We start from the raw sequence: 16,549 nt of genomic DNA on the forward strand, positions 1-16,549 counted from the left end.
GATTAAATAGGAACCCTTGTAAGTGTTTAGCAAGTGCTTGGCACGTGATAATTAACTGCTTTACAAATGTTAGCTATTATTTCTCCCTGCCTGCCAAAACTGTGCTTGAGAAAAATATACATGTGCCTTTCAGGATTCAAAGCTTTTGACTCAGCCAGATCATTTCTTCATTTAATCACGAGACAAATATTTACTGAGAAAGGCACTGGTGGGAGCTGGGGATGTATTAGTAAACAAAAGCCATAGATGTTTTTCCTGCCCTGAAGATTACATACTGATGGGTAGAAAAATATTAAGGAACTAACTGGCCAATTACTCATATAATTACCATTGTGATTAATGCTTTGAAGAGAAAGTACAGGATATTATTAGAGTTATTACTGGCAGAAGTGACTTAGTCTGGAAGACTGAATTAAGGAGCTCTGGAGGAAGAGCAGGCTATCTGAAGGAAGAAATACTTGAGGTGGGATGTGAAGTGTGAGTACAAATGAACAGAAATTGGAGGGTAGCGGGGGAAGAATAAATGTTCCAGGCAGAGGGTAAATTACACGTGGGAAAAAAACAATCCTCATATTTCAGTGGCTAAACCCAAGAAAGGTTTATTTCTCATTCACTTCACGTACGAATGTCAGTCAGAGGCATAAGGGGGTGGTTGTGCGAGGGGTTTTGCCCCATCCAGTCGTTAAGAACTCTTGAATCCTCCCATTAGTGGCTCTTCCTTTTCCTGGCATCCCGGAGATCTCCCTGACATCCTATACGTGCAGCCAACAAGCAAATTTCAATGTCTACATATCACCTGGAGATCAGGTTAAAAACACAGATTCTGGGCTTCCCTGGTGGCGCAGTGGTTAAGGATCCGCCTGCCAATGCAGGAGACATGGGTTTGAGCCCTGGTCGGGGAAGATCCCATGTGCCGTGGAGCAACTAAGCCCGTGCGCCACAACTACTGAGACTGCACCCTAGAGCCCACGAGCCACAACTACTGAGCCTGCACTCTAGAGCCCGTGCACCACAGCTACTGAGCCTGCGCCCTAGAGCCCACGAGCCACAACTACTGAGCCTGCACTATAGAGCCCGTGCGCCACAACTACTAAGCCTGTGCCCTAGAGCCTTCAAGCCACAGCTACTGAAGCCCGTGCGCCTAGAGCCCGTGCTCCACAACAACAGAAGCCACCGCAATGAGAACCCACGCACAGCAACGAAGACCCAACGCAGCCATAAATAAATAAATTAAAAAAAAAACAACAACCACCACCACCACCACCAAAAAAAACACACAGATTCTGATTCAAGTTGGTCTGGGGGTGGATATGAGATTCTGCATGTGTATCAAGCTGTCTGGTGATACTGACCACTGCCTGGTTTCTAGCCCCCCCACTCTGATTAGCAAGAGCAGGGAGAATCTCTTAGAAGGTGTTGGGGCCAAGCACAGAGGGGCATGCATCATTTCTACTTAAATTTCACTGGCCAAAACTCAGACACATGGCGCATCTAGGTGCAGGGGCTGGAAAACCTAGTCTGACAACGTGCCAAGGAAGAGAGACGTCCACCTCCTACCACAGTTTGCTGAAACACTAACCAACCTCTGCCACAGATGGGGAGAATCCCAGTGTCTGGCAGAAGATCACCACTTTACAGAACCCAGAGACAAGACAGCATGGCATGTTCGAGGAACTTAGGGAAGTCCAGTGTGACTAGAACCTAGGCAGGGAGAAGGCAAGTGCCAAGTAAGCCTGGAGACGTAGGTAGGCAAGGGTCAGAGCATGCAAGACCCGGGAAGTGATAAAGATTTTGGACAGTGAAAAGTCATGTGGCTAGTGCAACCGAGGAACTGAATTGCTATTTTATTTAATTTTAATTAATAAATTTAATAAATTTACTAGCTACATGTGGCTTGTAGCTACCATTTTGGATAGCACAGCTTCAGGAATTGGAATAAAATGTTTACGTGGGAAGATAACCAACAACACTTCACTTGACAGTATAGGATCAAAACAAAATAAGTCACATAGTACAGTATACACTATGTTATACTGCAGGATAGAAGAGATTGCAGATGAAGACAGTTTATCCTGATATTGAGAGTCCCTGCATCCAGCCATACCCGAAGCATCTATCCCTCATCTTTTCAATTACAGTGAGCCAATAAATTCCCTTGGTTACTTGAACCCCTTTGAGTTGGGTTTTTATAACTTTAAGCACTATAAACAGTACAGTGTCTACATGTAAGCGTTCAAGAAGCATCAGATGTTATTTATTTATTTTTTTTGTGGTACGTGGGCCTCTCACTGCCGTGGCCTCTCCCGTTGCGGAGCACAGGCTCCGGACGTGCAGGCTCAGCGGCCATGGCTCACGGGCCCAGCCACTCCAGGGCATGTGGGATCTTCCCGGACTGGGGCACGAACCCGTGTCCCCTGCATTGGCAGGCGGACTCTCAACCACTGCGCCACCAGGGAAGCCCCCAGATGTTATTTTTATCTCAGTAGACTTGAGTAACCAGGTAAAATCCCAAATGGAGTCCTGACAGGTAGAAGATAATAGCGCAAACAGCAGAATCCACTCCAGCCAGTTTAAACAGAAAAGTAATTAATTCAAGGTTACCTGCTCACAGACCCTCAGGAAGATGAGACTGAGCAGTTTTGAAATCTCCTGGGATTACACACAAGAACAATCCAACTATGGATACAACGAGGAATTCTGTGTAGAGCCTGCTTCCTCCCCTGTTCTCTTCCTAATCAGATTCTTCCGGATGTGAGGGTGGCTGGTGGAGCCCCAGATTGCACGTCCGGATCACAGCTTTTCTGAGCAAAAGTGAACTTGAGAATTGAGTCATCCCAGCTGCTCTTTGGGGGTAGAAAGACTTGTAATGTGGGATTTGCCCAAATATAGGAAGGGTATTTAAAAGGTCTAAATCTGACAGATGACCACAAAGGATGATGATGTCTTGGTGAAAGTGGAATGTAGGATAATGTAGACAACAATTGAAGAGGAATAGCTCAAGGATATATTGTATTGATGTGACATTGCAGGGACCCAAATTGAGTGTTTTGTTGGCTTTTGTCGAGCTATTTGAATAAGCTTTTTCCGTTTTTTCATGTGGGGTTAATAAAGCTAGTGATACGCCCCAGATGTATGTATGATTCCCAACTACTTGTGAGTTTTCTCATAAACAAGATTAATAATAACCTCCTTCTCCCAGGAGATCAATGCAAGTCCCAGCTCTAGCCATGTGGTTTGAGTTATTTATCTGAAAATAGGAATGCCTTAGTGCTTTGCTACTTAAAGTGTGGTCAAAGTACCAGCAGCATCATCGACTTTTGCAATCTCAAGCCCCACCCCAGACCTACTGAATCAAGATCTGCACTTTAACCAGATTTCCCAGGGGACTCATATGCACATTTTATTCCACTTCCTCATGTGACCAACCAGCCCATCTCTGAAGACCAGCCCCTACCTCGCCCCAGCCCCAGCCATTAAGGAACTAAGCTAAGTGCCAAGATAGCCAGAGCAGGGCATGTGAATCATGTTTCTGTTCCAGTTCCCTCCCATCTCCTGACAGCACTTAGGGGAAGAGGTCCAGACCAGATTAATAACCAGGATTCTCCTGATTCTCTCTCTCAAACAGTCAACAAATATTTGTTGAACAACTAATGGGTACTTGGGAATACAGCCACAAGCAAGGTAAGATCTTTGATCTCATGGAATTTGTATTCTAGTAGTACAGACAAAATAAACAAAAGATCTGATAGTGATGATAAGCAGAAAATTGAGATAAAGTGATTGTGTTTGGGTGGCTACATTAGACTGGGTGGCTCATAAAGGCTTTTCTGCTGAAGTGACATTTATATGAAAGATAAAGGTGCTGGTCAAGAACAGAGCATTCCAAAAAAGAGGGAAAGAACAAGCACAAATGTCCTGGGGTGACATAAGATCAGAGATGTAGGCAGGGCCAGATTGCGTTTTGTAAACCAAGATATTTTAATAATAGGAGGTCACTGAGGGATTTGGGGCATGGGAAATGACGTAAGTTGATTATCTTTTAGATCATTCTGGCTCTGTGAAGATATGGGAACAAGACTGGAAGCTGCGAGACCGGTTAGGAAGGCCATTTCAGCTCAACACAGGATGATGACAGCTTGGACCAGGGTGGTGGTAATGAAGATGAAGAGAATCCTCAGTATCCTGAGGGAAACTTCAGGATTTGGTTTGGAGGCAAAGTCAGTGGGGACTTTTTTTAACTTTTTTTTTTTTGTCTGCGCTGTGTGGCTTGCGGGATCTTAGTTCCCCGACCACGGATGGAACCCGTGCCCCATGCAGTGGAAGCATGAAACCTTAACCTCTGGATGGCCAGGGAAGTCCCTCAATGGGGATTTTTATTGGGTATTTGTGCTTGTGGTAAATTGTTTCCAAAGATGACTGCAACCATTATCTTCCATCCTACATGCCTTTTTGTCACTTCTCTCATCAAGAGGTAGGGTTTATTTCCTCTGCTGTGAGTTGACCCTATGACTTTATTTGGTTGTGCCAGGTCTTAGTTGCGGCTCGCTGGCTCCTTAGTTGTGGCATGCGAACTCTTAGTTGCAGCATGCACGTGGGATCTAGTTCTCTGACCAGGGATCGAACCCAGGCCCCCTGCGTTGGGAGCACAGTCTTAACCACTGCACCACCAGGGAAGTCCCAACCCTATGACTTTTTAAAACGACATCTGGGACTCCCAGACTGTTACCCCAAAACTGGGTTTGCCTCTTGGTGCGTGTCCAGCCAAAAGACACAACCAAGACAAAGACTGGGAGAAGGAAGGATTTATTATTGCAGCAAATAAAGAGAACACCAGGGATCTTTCCCAAAGCAGTGTCTCCCCAAACAGTAAAATTGGGTACGTTTTAAGCTAAGGGTACATACATATTCGTGAAAGGGCTTGTGCAGAGAAGAATTCAGCACAGACAGAACTGGGGCAAAGGTTGACTGAAGTCATGAAGGTCAGGAAAGGTCAACATCATCATTCCATCCTCCACCTGGGTGGGAGCCTTACTTCCTGCAGAACTCAAAGATATGTTTCAGATTGCTAGGTACATCCCTTGAAGAGGAAATAGGACTCTATTTTATCAGTGAACTATTCTTTTTCTCTTTTTTTTTTAAAGATTTAATTTTGTTTTTGGCTACGTTGGGTCTTTCTTGCTGCGAGCAGACGCGAGCGGGCTTTCTCTAGCTGTGGTGAGGGGGGGGCTACTCTTCGTTGCGGTGCGCGGGCTTCTCCTTGCTGTGGCTTCTCTTGTTGCGGAGCACGGGCTCTAGGCGTGCGGGCTTCAGTAGTTGTGGCTCGCGGGCTCAGGAGCTGTGGCTTGTGGGCTGTAGAGTGCAGGCTCGGTAGTTGTGGTGCACGGGCTTAGTTGCTCCGTGGGATGTGGGATCTTCCTGGACCAGGGATCGAACCTGTGTCCCCTGCACTGGCAGGTGGATTCTCATCCACTGTGCCACCAGGGAAGCCCCTGAACTATTGTTTCTTGACTGCTTTTCCTTTGTTTATGCATCATCTCTTGGGTTCCAGTTGATCTAGTGGTTGAGTGCTGGACAGGGGGGTTGAAATTCTGCAAGACAGCTCAATAAAGTGCTCAGGCTATCTTTACCATTGAAATAGAACTGGGAGTCTTTACTGATTTATTATCTTTGCTACTGTCACTTCTCTTGCCTGTTAACAGTTTGTTCTTTTGTTTCCTTAAGATCGTTATTACTGAGACCTGTTCAAGGGCAAGCATTGTGGCCAGGTTTACATCAAAAATGGCTTAGGCCAAAATGGCTTCTCTTATGTCAAGAAAGCCATGCTGGTTGTCTTTCTCCAGGGACCCCCTACCCTGTCTGCTTACAAGACCAGGTTTTAAGAGGCCTTTAATTATTCCGTCACAGAAAAAGAAAGAAATCCTGCCGTCTGCAACAACATGAATGAACCTTAAGGAAGTTATGCTAAGTGAAGTAGGTCAGAGAAAGACAAATACTGTCTGATCTCACTTACATGTAGAATCTAAAAAAACCCTGAATTTATAGAAATAGAGAATAGATTGGTGGTTGCCAGGAACGGGGTTGGGAGGAATGGGGGAAGGAAGTCACAGGGTACAAACTTCCAGTTGTAAGGTGAGTAAGTTCTGGGGAGTCAATGTACAGCATGGTGACTTATTTATAAAGTCCAGGCCATGACGCTGGAGAAAGCTATGTGGACAGAGATGCCTTGGAGGATGAGATACCTCGAGAAGAGAGCGTCCACATGGAGAACGGAGGCATGGAGCCCAGACATGTGAGTCCACTTTGGAACTTCCAGCCTAGCTCAGCTGATAGCAGGTGGAGAAGGGCCAAGCTGTCCTCGTTGAGCCTGACCCATAGGATTGGTGCTTTAAACCACTAAATTTGGGTGATTTGTTAAGCAGCAAGAGAGAACTGAAACAATGCTGTGTTTTTTGTTTGTTTGTTTTTTTGGGGGGGGCTAATGTAGCTGATGATTTATCTATTTCAATGCTTCCCCCTGCAAAGAACCAACATCTTCAGTTTTCTGATTAGGTCCTACAGTCTTTTCCTTACACTCCTCCAATACTTTTATGCTGGTGAAATCAAACCAAAATGAATCCAAGTGTAGACACTAAAAGGGAAAATGACTTACACATATGCAAAATGCAGCCGGAGCACATGTGGCCAAGGGGAAAATGACTTACACATATGCAAAATGCAGCTGGAGCACATGTGGCCATGGGGGTAGATTAAAAAGGGCTGCTGTGTCTGCCTGTTTCTCAGGCTGTTGAGGACTATAGGCTGAATGAGTGCACCTAAGTCTCTGGTTCTCTTTTAGCATCAGCTCATAAAGGCTGTGAGAATTCCAAGCAACACAGGGCCTGCTTTGAACCCTGCCACCTTCACGCTAGCGCAACACTGGTCACTAGTAGAAGATAGAATCTGTGCTCATTGCCTTTAAAGACAATACATACCACATGTCATTATCTGCTGGGCAGGCAGGAGACTGGGAATGTGGGGATCTAGCCGCCTTCACACAGGCCCTGTGGCTGGCCTCTGCTGGTTTTACACTCGCATTTTTTCTGCTGCTGATGATGTGGAGAACCCAACTCTCTCTGCTTCCCGAGGTAGCTGTGGATGTGCTGGCTTGACTCTTCCCAAGCCACTCTGGCACTGTGGGCTCTATTGAGACCTGTAGGTTTCCACACTATTCACAGGTCACAGGTCCCTCCCTGGTGGAATAAAAAAAAAAAAAAAACCAATTTCTTAGCTTGGGGGAGGGTTCAGATCCCTACTTTGTTGTCAGCTCAGATGACAAGCTAATTCTTTTAAATTACTGTTGGCAAACACACTTTGTACTCCAGATTCACAAAAACATACCCAATATATCCATGTTCTTTGTGGACCAAAGGCTTAAAAACCCGTAAGCCAGGACTTCACCGGTTCGAGCCCTGGGCTGGGAAGGTCCCACATGCTGCAGAGCAACTAAGCCTGTGCACCACAACTACGCAGCCCGCACTCTAGAGCCCGCAAGCCACAACTACTGAGCCCACGTGCTGCACCTACTGAAGCCTGTGCACCCAGAGCCTGTGCTCCACAAGAGAAGCCACCGCAATGAGAAGCCCGAGCACCGCAACAAAGAGTAGACCCCGTTCGCCGCAACTAGAGAAAGCCCATACACAGCAACGAAGACCCAGCACAGCCAAAAAAAACCCAACAAAAACCCGTAAGCCATATTCTCAGTTTTCTAATACGTAAGGTAGCAGAAATGCCCACAAAGTTATTAAATACCCTCTATCATCCCCCAAGGGGCTGCTGGAGCTGCTAATATTGGCACGGGTAAGAATAACTCATCTTACTGATAGAAGTACTACCTTCCCCTAAATATGGTCAGTGCTCTGGGAAAACCCACAGCCAGGACTGTGGGACATCTGAAGCTGCCTGTAGGAAGGTTTAGGGTATGGGCCAAATCACACCTTTAAATGCCTCCTGTGTGTGCTTCTTCCTCCCATCGTTTTTCTATAGGTGAAATCAGATTTTAGATCGAAACAGGAGAATATACTGTAGGGAATGCGTGCATAGTTTTGTAACGTGTGTGGTGGTGGGGCGATGACAACAGTATTCCCATGTGACTGTCAGGGGACAGGGGTGGAGTAGCCTTGCTCCGCTTTCCTCTGGACAGTCTTCAGCTCCTCCAGGGTAAACCAAGGGTCTAGAACAAAACTTTAGGTGTAACGTACAGCACGATGACTCGTCATTAATACTGTGTTGTACATTTGAAAGTTGCTAATAGATCTTTAAAAAGTCCAAAAAAAAAAAACCTTACATAGGTTTACCAGGCTTACTACTGCAAAAGTTAAAGAGAATATTCAGAGAATTGAAATAGACCATAGGATTGTAGTTTTGTTTCCACCCCCATGATTAAATAATAATTCTTGCTGCAATGTTGGCCCTAATTACATGTCCTCTCCATCTCTGACTCTCTACAGTCAAAAATTAAATTCACCAGTCCTCGAAAGTGAGCGATTCTCACAGTCCTCATTCTTCTTTCTCTGTGTATGGCTCCTTAATCTGACATGGTTTAAAGGCAGCTCCCACTTCTCCCAGGAGCACAACATTCATAATTGGAATGCACCAGCCTGTGGGGAAGTCCGGGATTCCCCGGGACGAAGTAGGGCTTTGCGAATGCTCTAGAAGGAGTGAACATCTGCACCAGAGCCTGGTTCGCACCTACTGCTCTTGAGTTGCAAAGTAAACCCCTAGCCTGGGCTGGAAGCCAGTCAGGCTGATGGCTGACTGCCCTGCCTCCGACCCCTACTCTGGGTTTCTCAGCGGTTTGACTTTGCTGGGCTAACAAATGGTGAAAGCTTTCTATAAAGTATTTGAGTTAAACGGGACAACTGGGTGCTCAAAATACCAGCTAAAAACACAAATTCTTTACCGAACCGAACATAATGTTCTATTTTCATTGTAGATGAAATGTTCTATTTGTTCCTATTTTCATGTTCTATTTTCTGACTATAAGTTTGTTCATACTCAAAATTGTCTACAATTGACTGGAATTAACTTATGAGAGAACGAAATGACATGAGTCATACCCACAAGAAACACTCTGACAGAGAAAGTGATGCTTTGTAGAATATTTGTAAAACGAGGCAGTTTACTGTCTTTCATCTTCCTTAAGTCTGAAATTGAAATCTTCAAGACAGGTTAAGTCTTCAACACTGACTCTCATTGAAAAACATGATTTTAATTTACAAAAGACAAAGTGGGTATACATTTGTAAACATTTATTCTCTTGAACTGAAAAAGGCTTGCATCAGCACACATTGTACAGCCTTGCGAATTGAAAAAAAGGTTCCTTGTTCATAAGTGCAATGAATCTTTGATGTCCAGTGATCCGCTGCAAACAATGAAAACACATTCTAAACCACTTGAAGAAGTTTCCAGCATTCATCAAATGCATTTCCTCAGGTGACAAAAAAAATCCACAAGGAAGGGAATGAAAATAAGTGGCATTTAATTATTGGAGGGAGATGTAAAAAAAAAAAGTGGAAGTATTTTCCTGCCTAGAATGATTCCTATCCCCCTTTGAACCTAAGTGGTTTGATTAAGAGGCATTAAGAACATAATTTAATTTACCCTTAATATTCATACGACCTAAGTGAATAAGGAAAAGACCCTACGAGGGAGTTCTATATTTTCTGGAAATTGTTTCTGTGTTTAGAGATACAGGGGAAGAGTAATTTTCTATTTGTGGGCTCTCCTTAGTCACCCTCCAGCCCCCCAAAGACAGTGCATGGTTGTGACTGGGTTATTACACTCCTGCATTCTTTTTCCCCCAAATTCTATGTTGGGTCACACTGTGCTGGCTGCAAAAAAAGAAATACAGGTTGCAACTGTTTGTAATCATTCTGAAGAATAATTTGCTGTACAATAGAGCTTTGGATCTGATACAAGAATTCAGAAATATAAAACAAAATAACTATAAAAGTTAGGAGGCAGTTGAACAGCATTTCCTCAGAAAAAGCTGCTAACTCTGTATCATTCCGATGTGGATTCCTACAGTCATTTGGGGTGAACTTTCCCCCCTTGGCTGGATCACTGGCCTGTCTTCAGAAGTTGTTAACGCCATGACCACACATCCTAGGAGTCTCTATCATGTTAACAGAAGCTCCAAATACCAAGCCAGTTAAAGATGGGAGAGGACGGGGGAATCACAAAGGCCATGGGTACAAGGTGGCTGTTACTGAGAACTTGCCCTTTCCAAAATGTGAAAGTCATAGTGCTTCTTGCTCGTTCTCAGCTTAAACTTGTTAACCGAGTTAATCTGTTTCTTCAGAGCATTCTGCGCGGCGGAGATGGAGGGGAATGTGGCTAAGACAGTGTACGTGGAGGCCAAGTCACTGGGTTTAGAGCGTTCGGGGTTGACAGTGCTGTCCCCGCTGCCACAGCAGAGGGGGTGACGACGCAGCTGGGGCTGGGACTGGGGGTCCCGGAGCCACCGGATCTTGGCGCCAATTTTAAAGAGTTCCCCAAAAAGCTTCTCGGCTTCCATGCGAGTTATTCCATCTGGTAGTTCAGTAATTTCCAAGACCTTCCCAACAACTAGAATGGAAAAGGTGAGCAATTAATAACCCCTGTTACCCACAGGTGGGCAAAAAGTACTGCAGACACAAATATGACACAGGAAACGAACATAACTTTCTGAAACCACTCAAATCCACAGAGTTATACGTGTTATGGCTGTCTTCTAAACATTTCCTACCTACTCCTCAGGCGGTCACACTGGCAGCCTCACATACAAAACGCAGCCTGTGCAGTGGCGTCTCCAAACTAGGTGTGTGATCCTGGGCACACAGGTTCCTGAACTTCAAATTCCCATTGTAAACCTGCACAGGATCTTTAAAAGAGCACCTGCCCTAACGCCCCCAAGGCTGTTGAAAAGCAAGTTAAGGTACCGACTTGAAAACACCCTGCCATAGAAAGGCAATGTATTTTTTCGTTCAGCCTGTCACCTAAAGGGTGTAAGGACTATTTCCTTTCTCAAAGAATACAGAGGCAACGCGTTTCATCCTACCTGTTCCTCTCTCACATCTCTTTTGAATCCTTTTGGTCCCTTCACCCCTCCTAAACCCACCTGTACCTCAGTACTCTCAAATTCTGAAAAGAGACGGAATCAAAAGAACACGTTCAAGAACCCTACATTATAGATGGCATAATTTTCTAAGACTTTGTGCAGGACTCTAGAAGAGGAAAACCCGTTTCTGTGGTGTGGCAGTTTTACAGACTGTCAGGCCAACAGTTTGTAGAACCACATCCGGATGCCTCTTGGGGACACACCTGCTTCTCCTGCACCAAGGTCGGTGGATGCAGCTTTTTTAGCTTGTTTCCTTCCTCGGTTTCCATGCCTGCTGCCAGACTGACCCTGAAAATCCACAAACATGAATAATAAGGTTAACGATGCCGCAAAACGTGATTGCGATTGTTCGACCGCTTAACGCATAACCATACTCACTCTGGGTTTTCTACTTCAGCCGAAAAAAAACCCAGTTCCAGGCCTTCTGAATTCTGCCTCGGCGGCAGGGGTACTTTGGCCTGTCACTATCACCAGTCACTTGCCGAACAGTCTTTGTAAGTGAGAGCGCCCAATGGCCTCCACCGCCCCCCAATATGTGGACTGCAATCAGGGACCCCTGCTCCACCAAGCGGCCCACCACCTTCTCCCTCTCTCTGCTCTCGGACAGGCCAGGGCAACACCGATACATCCACTGGCCCAGGCACACAGTTCTCCTTAGTGCGGTGCCAACTCGGGGGCCAGGGCACTCCACACTCTCAGCAACAGAAGCATGATGCTCGCCAACAAAGCCCAGGAGGTCAAGACAGCTGGCTCTCACACCTGTTGGGCTGGTATGTGTCCGTGCAGAACAGCAGGAGGGTTGTACTGCAGGGGCTGGCCAAGTAACGGGTATCTGGCATCTCCTGAAAGTTGATAAAAAATGATTTTTACGTTTTCCTCGGGTATGAAGTACTTCTCAGTTTTCTCAGCTGTCTCGGGATGAGACGGGGAAACATGTTTAGTATAATAAAATAGTGTAGGTATTGACATATTTTTTTAAAAGAATTAAAAGCCTCCATCTAGCCTTTAAAGAGCTGGGGTAAACTTCTGAAAGGACTAAGGACTAATAACAATGGTTATGAGGGAGGTTAAGTGGTACGAGCTGGGGAGACAGGTTAGCACGGAGAGAACAGCTCTGTAAACCTTAACGTTCTATGCGAAATCCACCAAAGTAACTGTAATAGCTCATTACGCCCACTTGAGATGCTAAAATCCGCATTTTTCTCTGATGCTTAAAAATTAACAGAAGTTACATTTCAGGGGATGGAAAAAAACCTTGGAAAAACATGAAGCTCTCTATCTCTCCAAATTCATTATTACTTACTATAAACATATGCATTTATACATATACATATCCTCATGCAAACATTTTTCTAGGCTTAATCAATGGGTATATTTACATTCTAGGTCTTGGGTCTGCTCTTAAGCTCTCTTTAAATGAAAGTCTGTAACAATATTTATAACGTAAACTTGCTTAGAAAGACTGGCACAGTTCCTCAGTGTTACTCATGAGCAAGCAACCCCTTCCTAAATCAACAAGTGAGGGCTAGTCAGGATGGAGATACTCCAATTATTTTCTTTCACGCATGAGTGCCTATAAGTCATCCCGTGGAAAGGGCTTCATAAATGCTGACTGCAAAAGCCTTGTCCTGGAGAATAATGTTCTCATTTGTTATATTCTCATTTTATTTTAACTGTAAATCCCCCAATGTAGCACGTTCAGTGTCTGGAGAAGGGTTATGCGTAGCCACTAGGACAGCATCTTCAGGAAATCATACAGTGCTTCTCCTGACACTTTCCTAACAGAGAGAACCAAGGCATGAACCTCCTGCCACTCTGTGGGGCTCTTTTCTTTCTTTTATTTTTTTTTGCGGTACGCGGGCCTCTCACTGTTGTGGCCTCTCCCGTTGCGGAGCACAGGCTCCGGACGCGCAGGCTCAGCGGCCATGGCTCACGGACCCAGCCGCTCCGCGGCATGTGGGATCTTCCCGGACCGGGGCACGAACCCGTGTCCCCTGCATCAGCAGGCGGACTCTCAACCACTGCGCCACCAGGGAAGCCCTGTGGGGCTCTTTTCTGATGAACACTTTTGGGGTGCTTGGGCAGCTCCCTGGCAGAATACACCCAGGACATACTTGCTCCATCCCAAACAATAGTTGAAGGGAAGATATGACATGGAGGTTTAGCACTGAGATCAGAGATGCAATTTTAAGCATGAAGATGTATAAAAACAGTTGCAAAGAAGTCAGAGTTGGGTTTCCCTGGTGGTACAGTGGTTGAGAGTACGCCTGCCGATGCAGGGGACACGGGTTCGTGCCCCGGTCCGGGAGGATCCCACATGCCACGGAGCGCCTGGGCCCGTGAGCCGTGGCCGCTGAGCCTGCGCGTCCGGAGCCTGTGCTCCGCAACGGGAGAGGCCACAACAGTGAGAAGCCCGCATACCGCAAAAAAAAAAAAAAAAGTCAGAGTTAAGTTCAGGCCTATGGAGCAGTATTCTTTGCAAATACAGAGATGAGACTGTAGTCAGCAACAGCCATAGACCCCTCCTGGTAGGCTATTACTGCCACATACTGTTTCAATCCACACACCGTTTCAATTTATTTTTTTATAACGTGCTTTATTTTTCTAGTTTATTAAAGTTATTTGGCTTTGTAAAAAACGTGGAAATAAGAGAATTATAAAGGAGAAGTTAGAGACCACCCTGGTAATTCCATTACTTCTAACATTTTGGTGTGTATCTTTCCAGTCTTGGTTTTATGTACGTGTGCTTACACATGTATATATGTGTGCATTCTGTAATTCTTTGAAAAACCTGAGATATAATTAACGTAAAATAAAATACACATCTTTAGTGTTGGGTCTGATGAAATCTAACTATTGTAAAAGTTCATGTAACCATGACCCAGAGAGAAGAGTATTTCCATCTCCTTGGAAGTTCCCTCAAGCTCCTTTCAGTCAATTCCATATCTCATTCACACCACAATCTGAGTGCTAACATCGTAGCTTAGTAGCCTATAGTTGGATTTCATAAAATTAGAATCCTGTCTTCTTTTTGTGTCTGGTTTGCTTTTTGCTTAACACGACTTGGAGATTCATCCGTGCTGTTGCATGCCAGTGGTTTGCTTTGTTCATTTTTATTGCTGAGCTGTAAGGAATACTACAGTTTTTTTATCCAACCTCCTGATGGTGGACATTTGGGTCACTGTCCAGTTGGGGCTGTTATAAGAAAATAAGGTTGTTATAAATGTACTTGTACAAGTCTGCACAGACATGTCTTCATTTCTCTTGGGTAAATACCTAGGAGTGGAACTGCTGCACTGTTAGGTAAGTGATTAACTTTGTAAGAAACTGCCACATCTTTTTCCAAAGTGGTCATATCATTTTACACTCCCACACGAATGTGTGAAAATGTTGGTTGCTCTGTATCTTCACCAACATTTGGTTTTGTTAGTCTCTTTGACTACAGCCGTTCTAGTGGGGGTGAGCGGTATTTCACTGAGATTTTAATGTTCCTTTCCCTAATGAATGATGCTGAGCACCTTTTCAAGGGCTTATTAGACATCTGTTTATCTTCTTTTTTGAAATGTCCATGTAACTTGTTCCTTTTTTTTTTTTAACATCTTTATCGGAGTACAATTGCTTTACATTGTTGTGTTAGTTTTTGCTGTATAACAAAGTGAATCAGCTATACATATATATATATATATATATATATATATATATATATATCTCGCCATATCCCTTCCCTTTTACGTCTCCCTCCCTCCCACCCTCCCTATCCCACCCCTCTACGTGGTCACAAAGCACCGAGCTGATCTCGCTGTGCTATGCGGCTGCTTCCCACTAGCTATCTATTTTACATTTGGTAGTGTATATAAGTCAATGCTACTCTCTCACTTCATCCCAGCTTACCCTTCCCCCTCCCCGTGTCCTCAAGTCCATTCTCTATGTCTGTGTCTTTATTCCTGTCCTGCCCCTAGGTTCTTCAGAACCATTTGTTTTAGATTCCATATATATGTGTTAGCGTACAGTATTTGTTTTTCTCTTTCTGACTTACTTCACTCTGTATGACAGACTCTAGGTCCATCCACCTTATTACAAATAACTCAATTTCGTTTCTTTTCATGGCTGAGTAAATATTCCATTGTATACATGTGCCACATCTTCTTTATCCATTCATCTGTCAATGGACACTTAGGTTGCTTCCATGTCCTGGCCATTGTAAATAACTTGTTCTTTAAAAATCACTCACTGTACTATGACTACTTCCCCTCTTAATGATTCTTTAAGACATTATTTTTAGATTACTGTATAGAATTACTTATATGGAGATATATACATCCATAATCTAATCAATCTCCTTACTAATGGACATTTAGATTGTTTTTGAACTTTTCTGGCATAGAATAAACTCTTCTGTGCATAAACCATTGTGTGCATTATCCTTAGGATAAATTCCAGGAAATAAAATTAATGGTTTCCATGTTATTTTATAATCATCTGCTTGAGTTTCTGTTCCTCCAACTAGACTGAGGGTTGATGACGATGAGGTCTTGGCCTTATTCTTCTTTGTACATCTGGGGCACAGTAAGTCCTCAATATTTGTTGAATAAATTTTTGAATAAACTCTTGATATTATTCGTCTAATATAGAAATTAGAAATACAAAACAGATACCACATAGCCTATTACTACTACAGAGGAATGGAGCTGAAGAATAAGTCAGTCATTTTAATTCATCATGCAATTATTATAAGTAATTAATAAATTAGGAATTAATTAATTAATTTTTTGGGGGGGGCCAGGCTGTGCGGCATGCTGGATCTTATTTCCCTGACCAGGGATTGAACCCGTGCCCTGTGCAGTGGAAGCGTGGAGTCTTAACCACTGGACTGCCAGGGAAGTCCCAGTAATTGATTATTAATTGTGATGAAACCTTAAGGTTAGGAGAGTGAATGGTAATAAATAAAGATGCCTGAGTGAGGTGAAAATGCAGTCCTGTGGAATAATGAAAGGTAGTGGTACCAAGTAAATCACAAAGTGCCTGGGAATGGATGTCCTAAAATTCTCTGAGGCTGTGACTAGCTTTGTGCACACTTACCTTGCCCAGGGACAAAGGGTCTAGAAAACTGGGGTATGATGGAAAGTGGTGGTCCAGAGGGACGGACAGTTTTCAGGGTAGACAGCTGAGCTGGTGCTGGCGACTGAGCTGGTGAAATAATGGGACTACTGAGTTGAGGACTGTGCTGCAATTATATCAAGAAAAAAGGTCAGCATTTTAGGCTTTTTGCAAATTTCCCTTTGGACAGAAATTTTTACTCTTTCTGATTACAGATATGTACTTGTTACACCACTGCAATGGCTACTTTGTTATTAAAAAAGTTAAAACAGTATAGAAATTTATAATTTCCAATTCCCAAGGATAAACACTGGT

General features: G+C 44.1%; 1 protein-coding gene across 7 annotated transcripts in view; it reads right to left on the bottom strand.

Moving 5' to 3' along the window:
• Positions 1–9,132: 9,132 nt before the first annotated feature.
• R3HDM1 (R3H domain containing 1) overlaps positions 9,133–16,549 on the bottom strand; it is a 114,299-nt gene continuing 106,882 nt past the window's right edge. For all 7 annotated transcript variants that reach the window (XM_060016886.2, XM_060016884.2, XM_060016885.2 and 4 more), the window contains 4 exons: positions 16,217–16,361; positions 11,897–11,979; positions 11,341–11,425; positions 9,133–10,605 (listed from right to left, as the gene is read on the bottom strand). In XM_060016886.2, coding sequence (XP_059872869.1) covers positions 10,244–10,605; positions 11,341–11,425; positions 11,897–11,979; positions 16,217–16,361 — 675 coding nt within the window. In that variant the 3' untranslated portion in view covers positions 9,133–10,243. The remainder of the gene's footprint in view (positions 10,606–11,340; positions 11,426–11,896; positions 11,980–16,216; positions 16,362–16,549) is intronic.

This window comes from Delphinus delphis, chromosome 7, assembly GCF_949987515.2.
Source record: "Delphinus delphis chromosome 7, mDelDel1.2, whole genome shotgun sequence".
Lineage (NCBI taxonomy): Eukaryota > Metazoa > Chordata > Mammalia > Artiodactyla > Delphinidae > Delphinus > Delphinus delphis.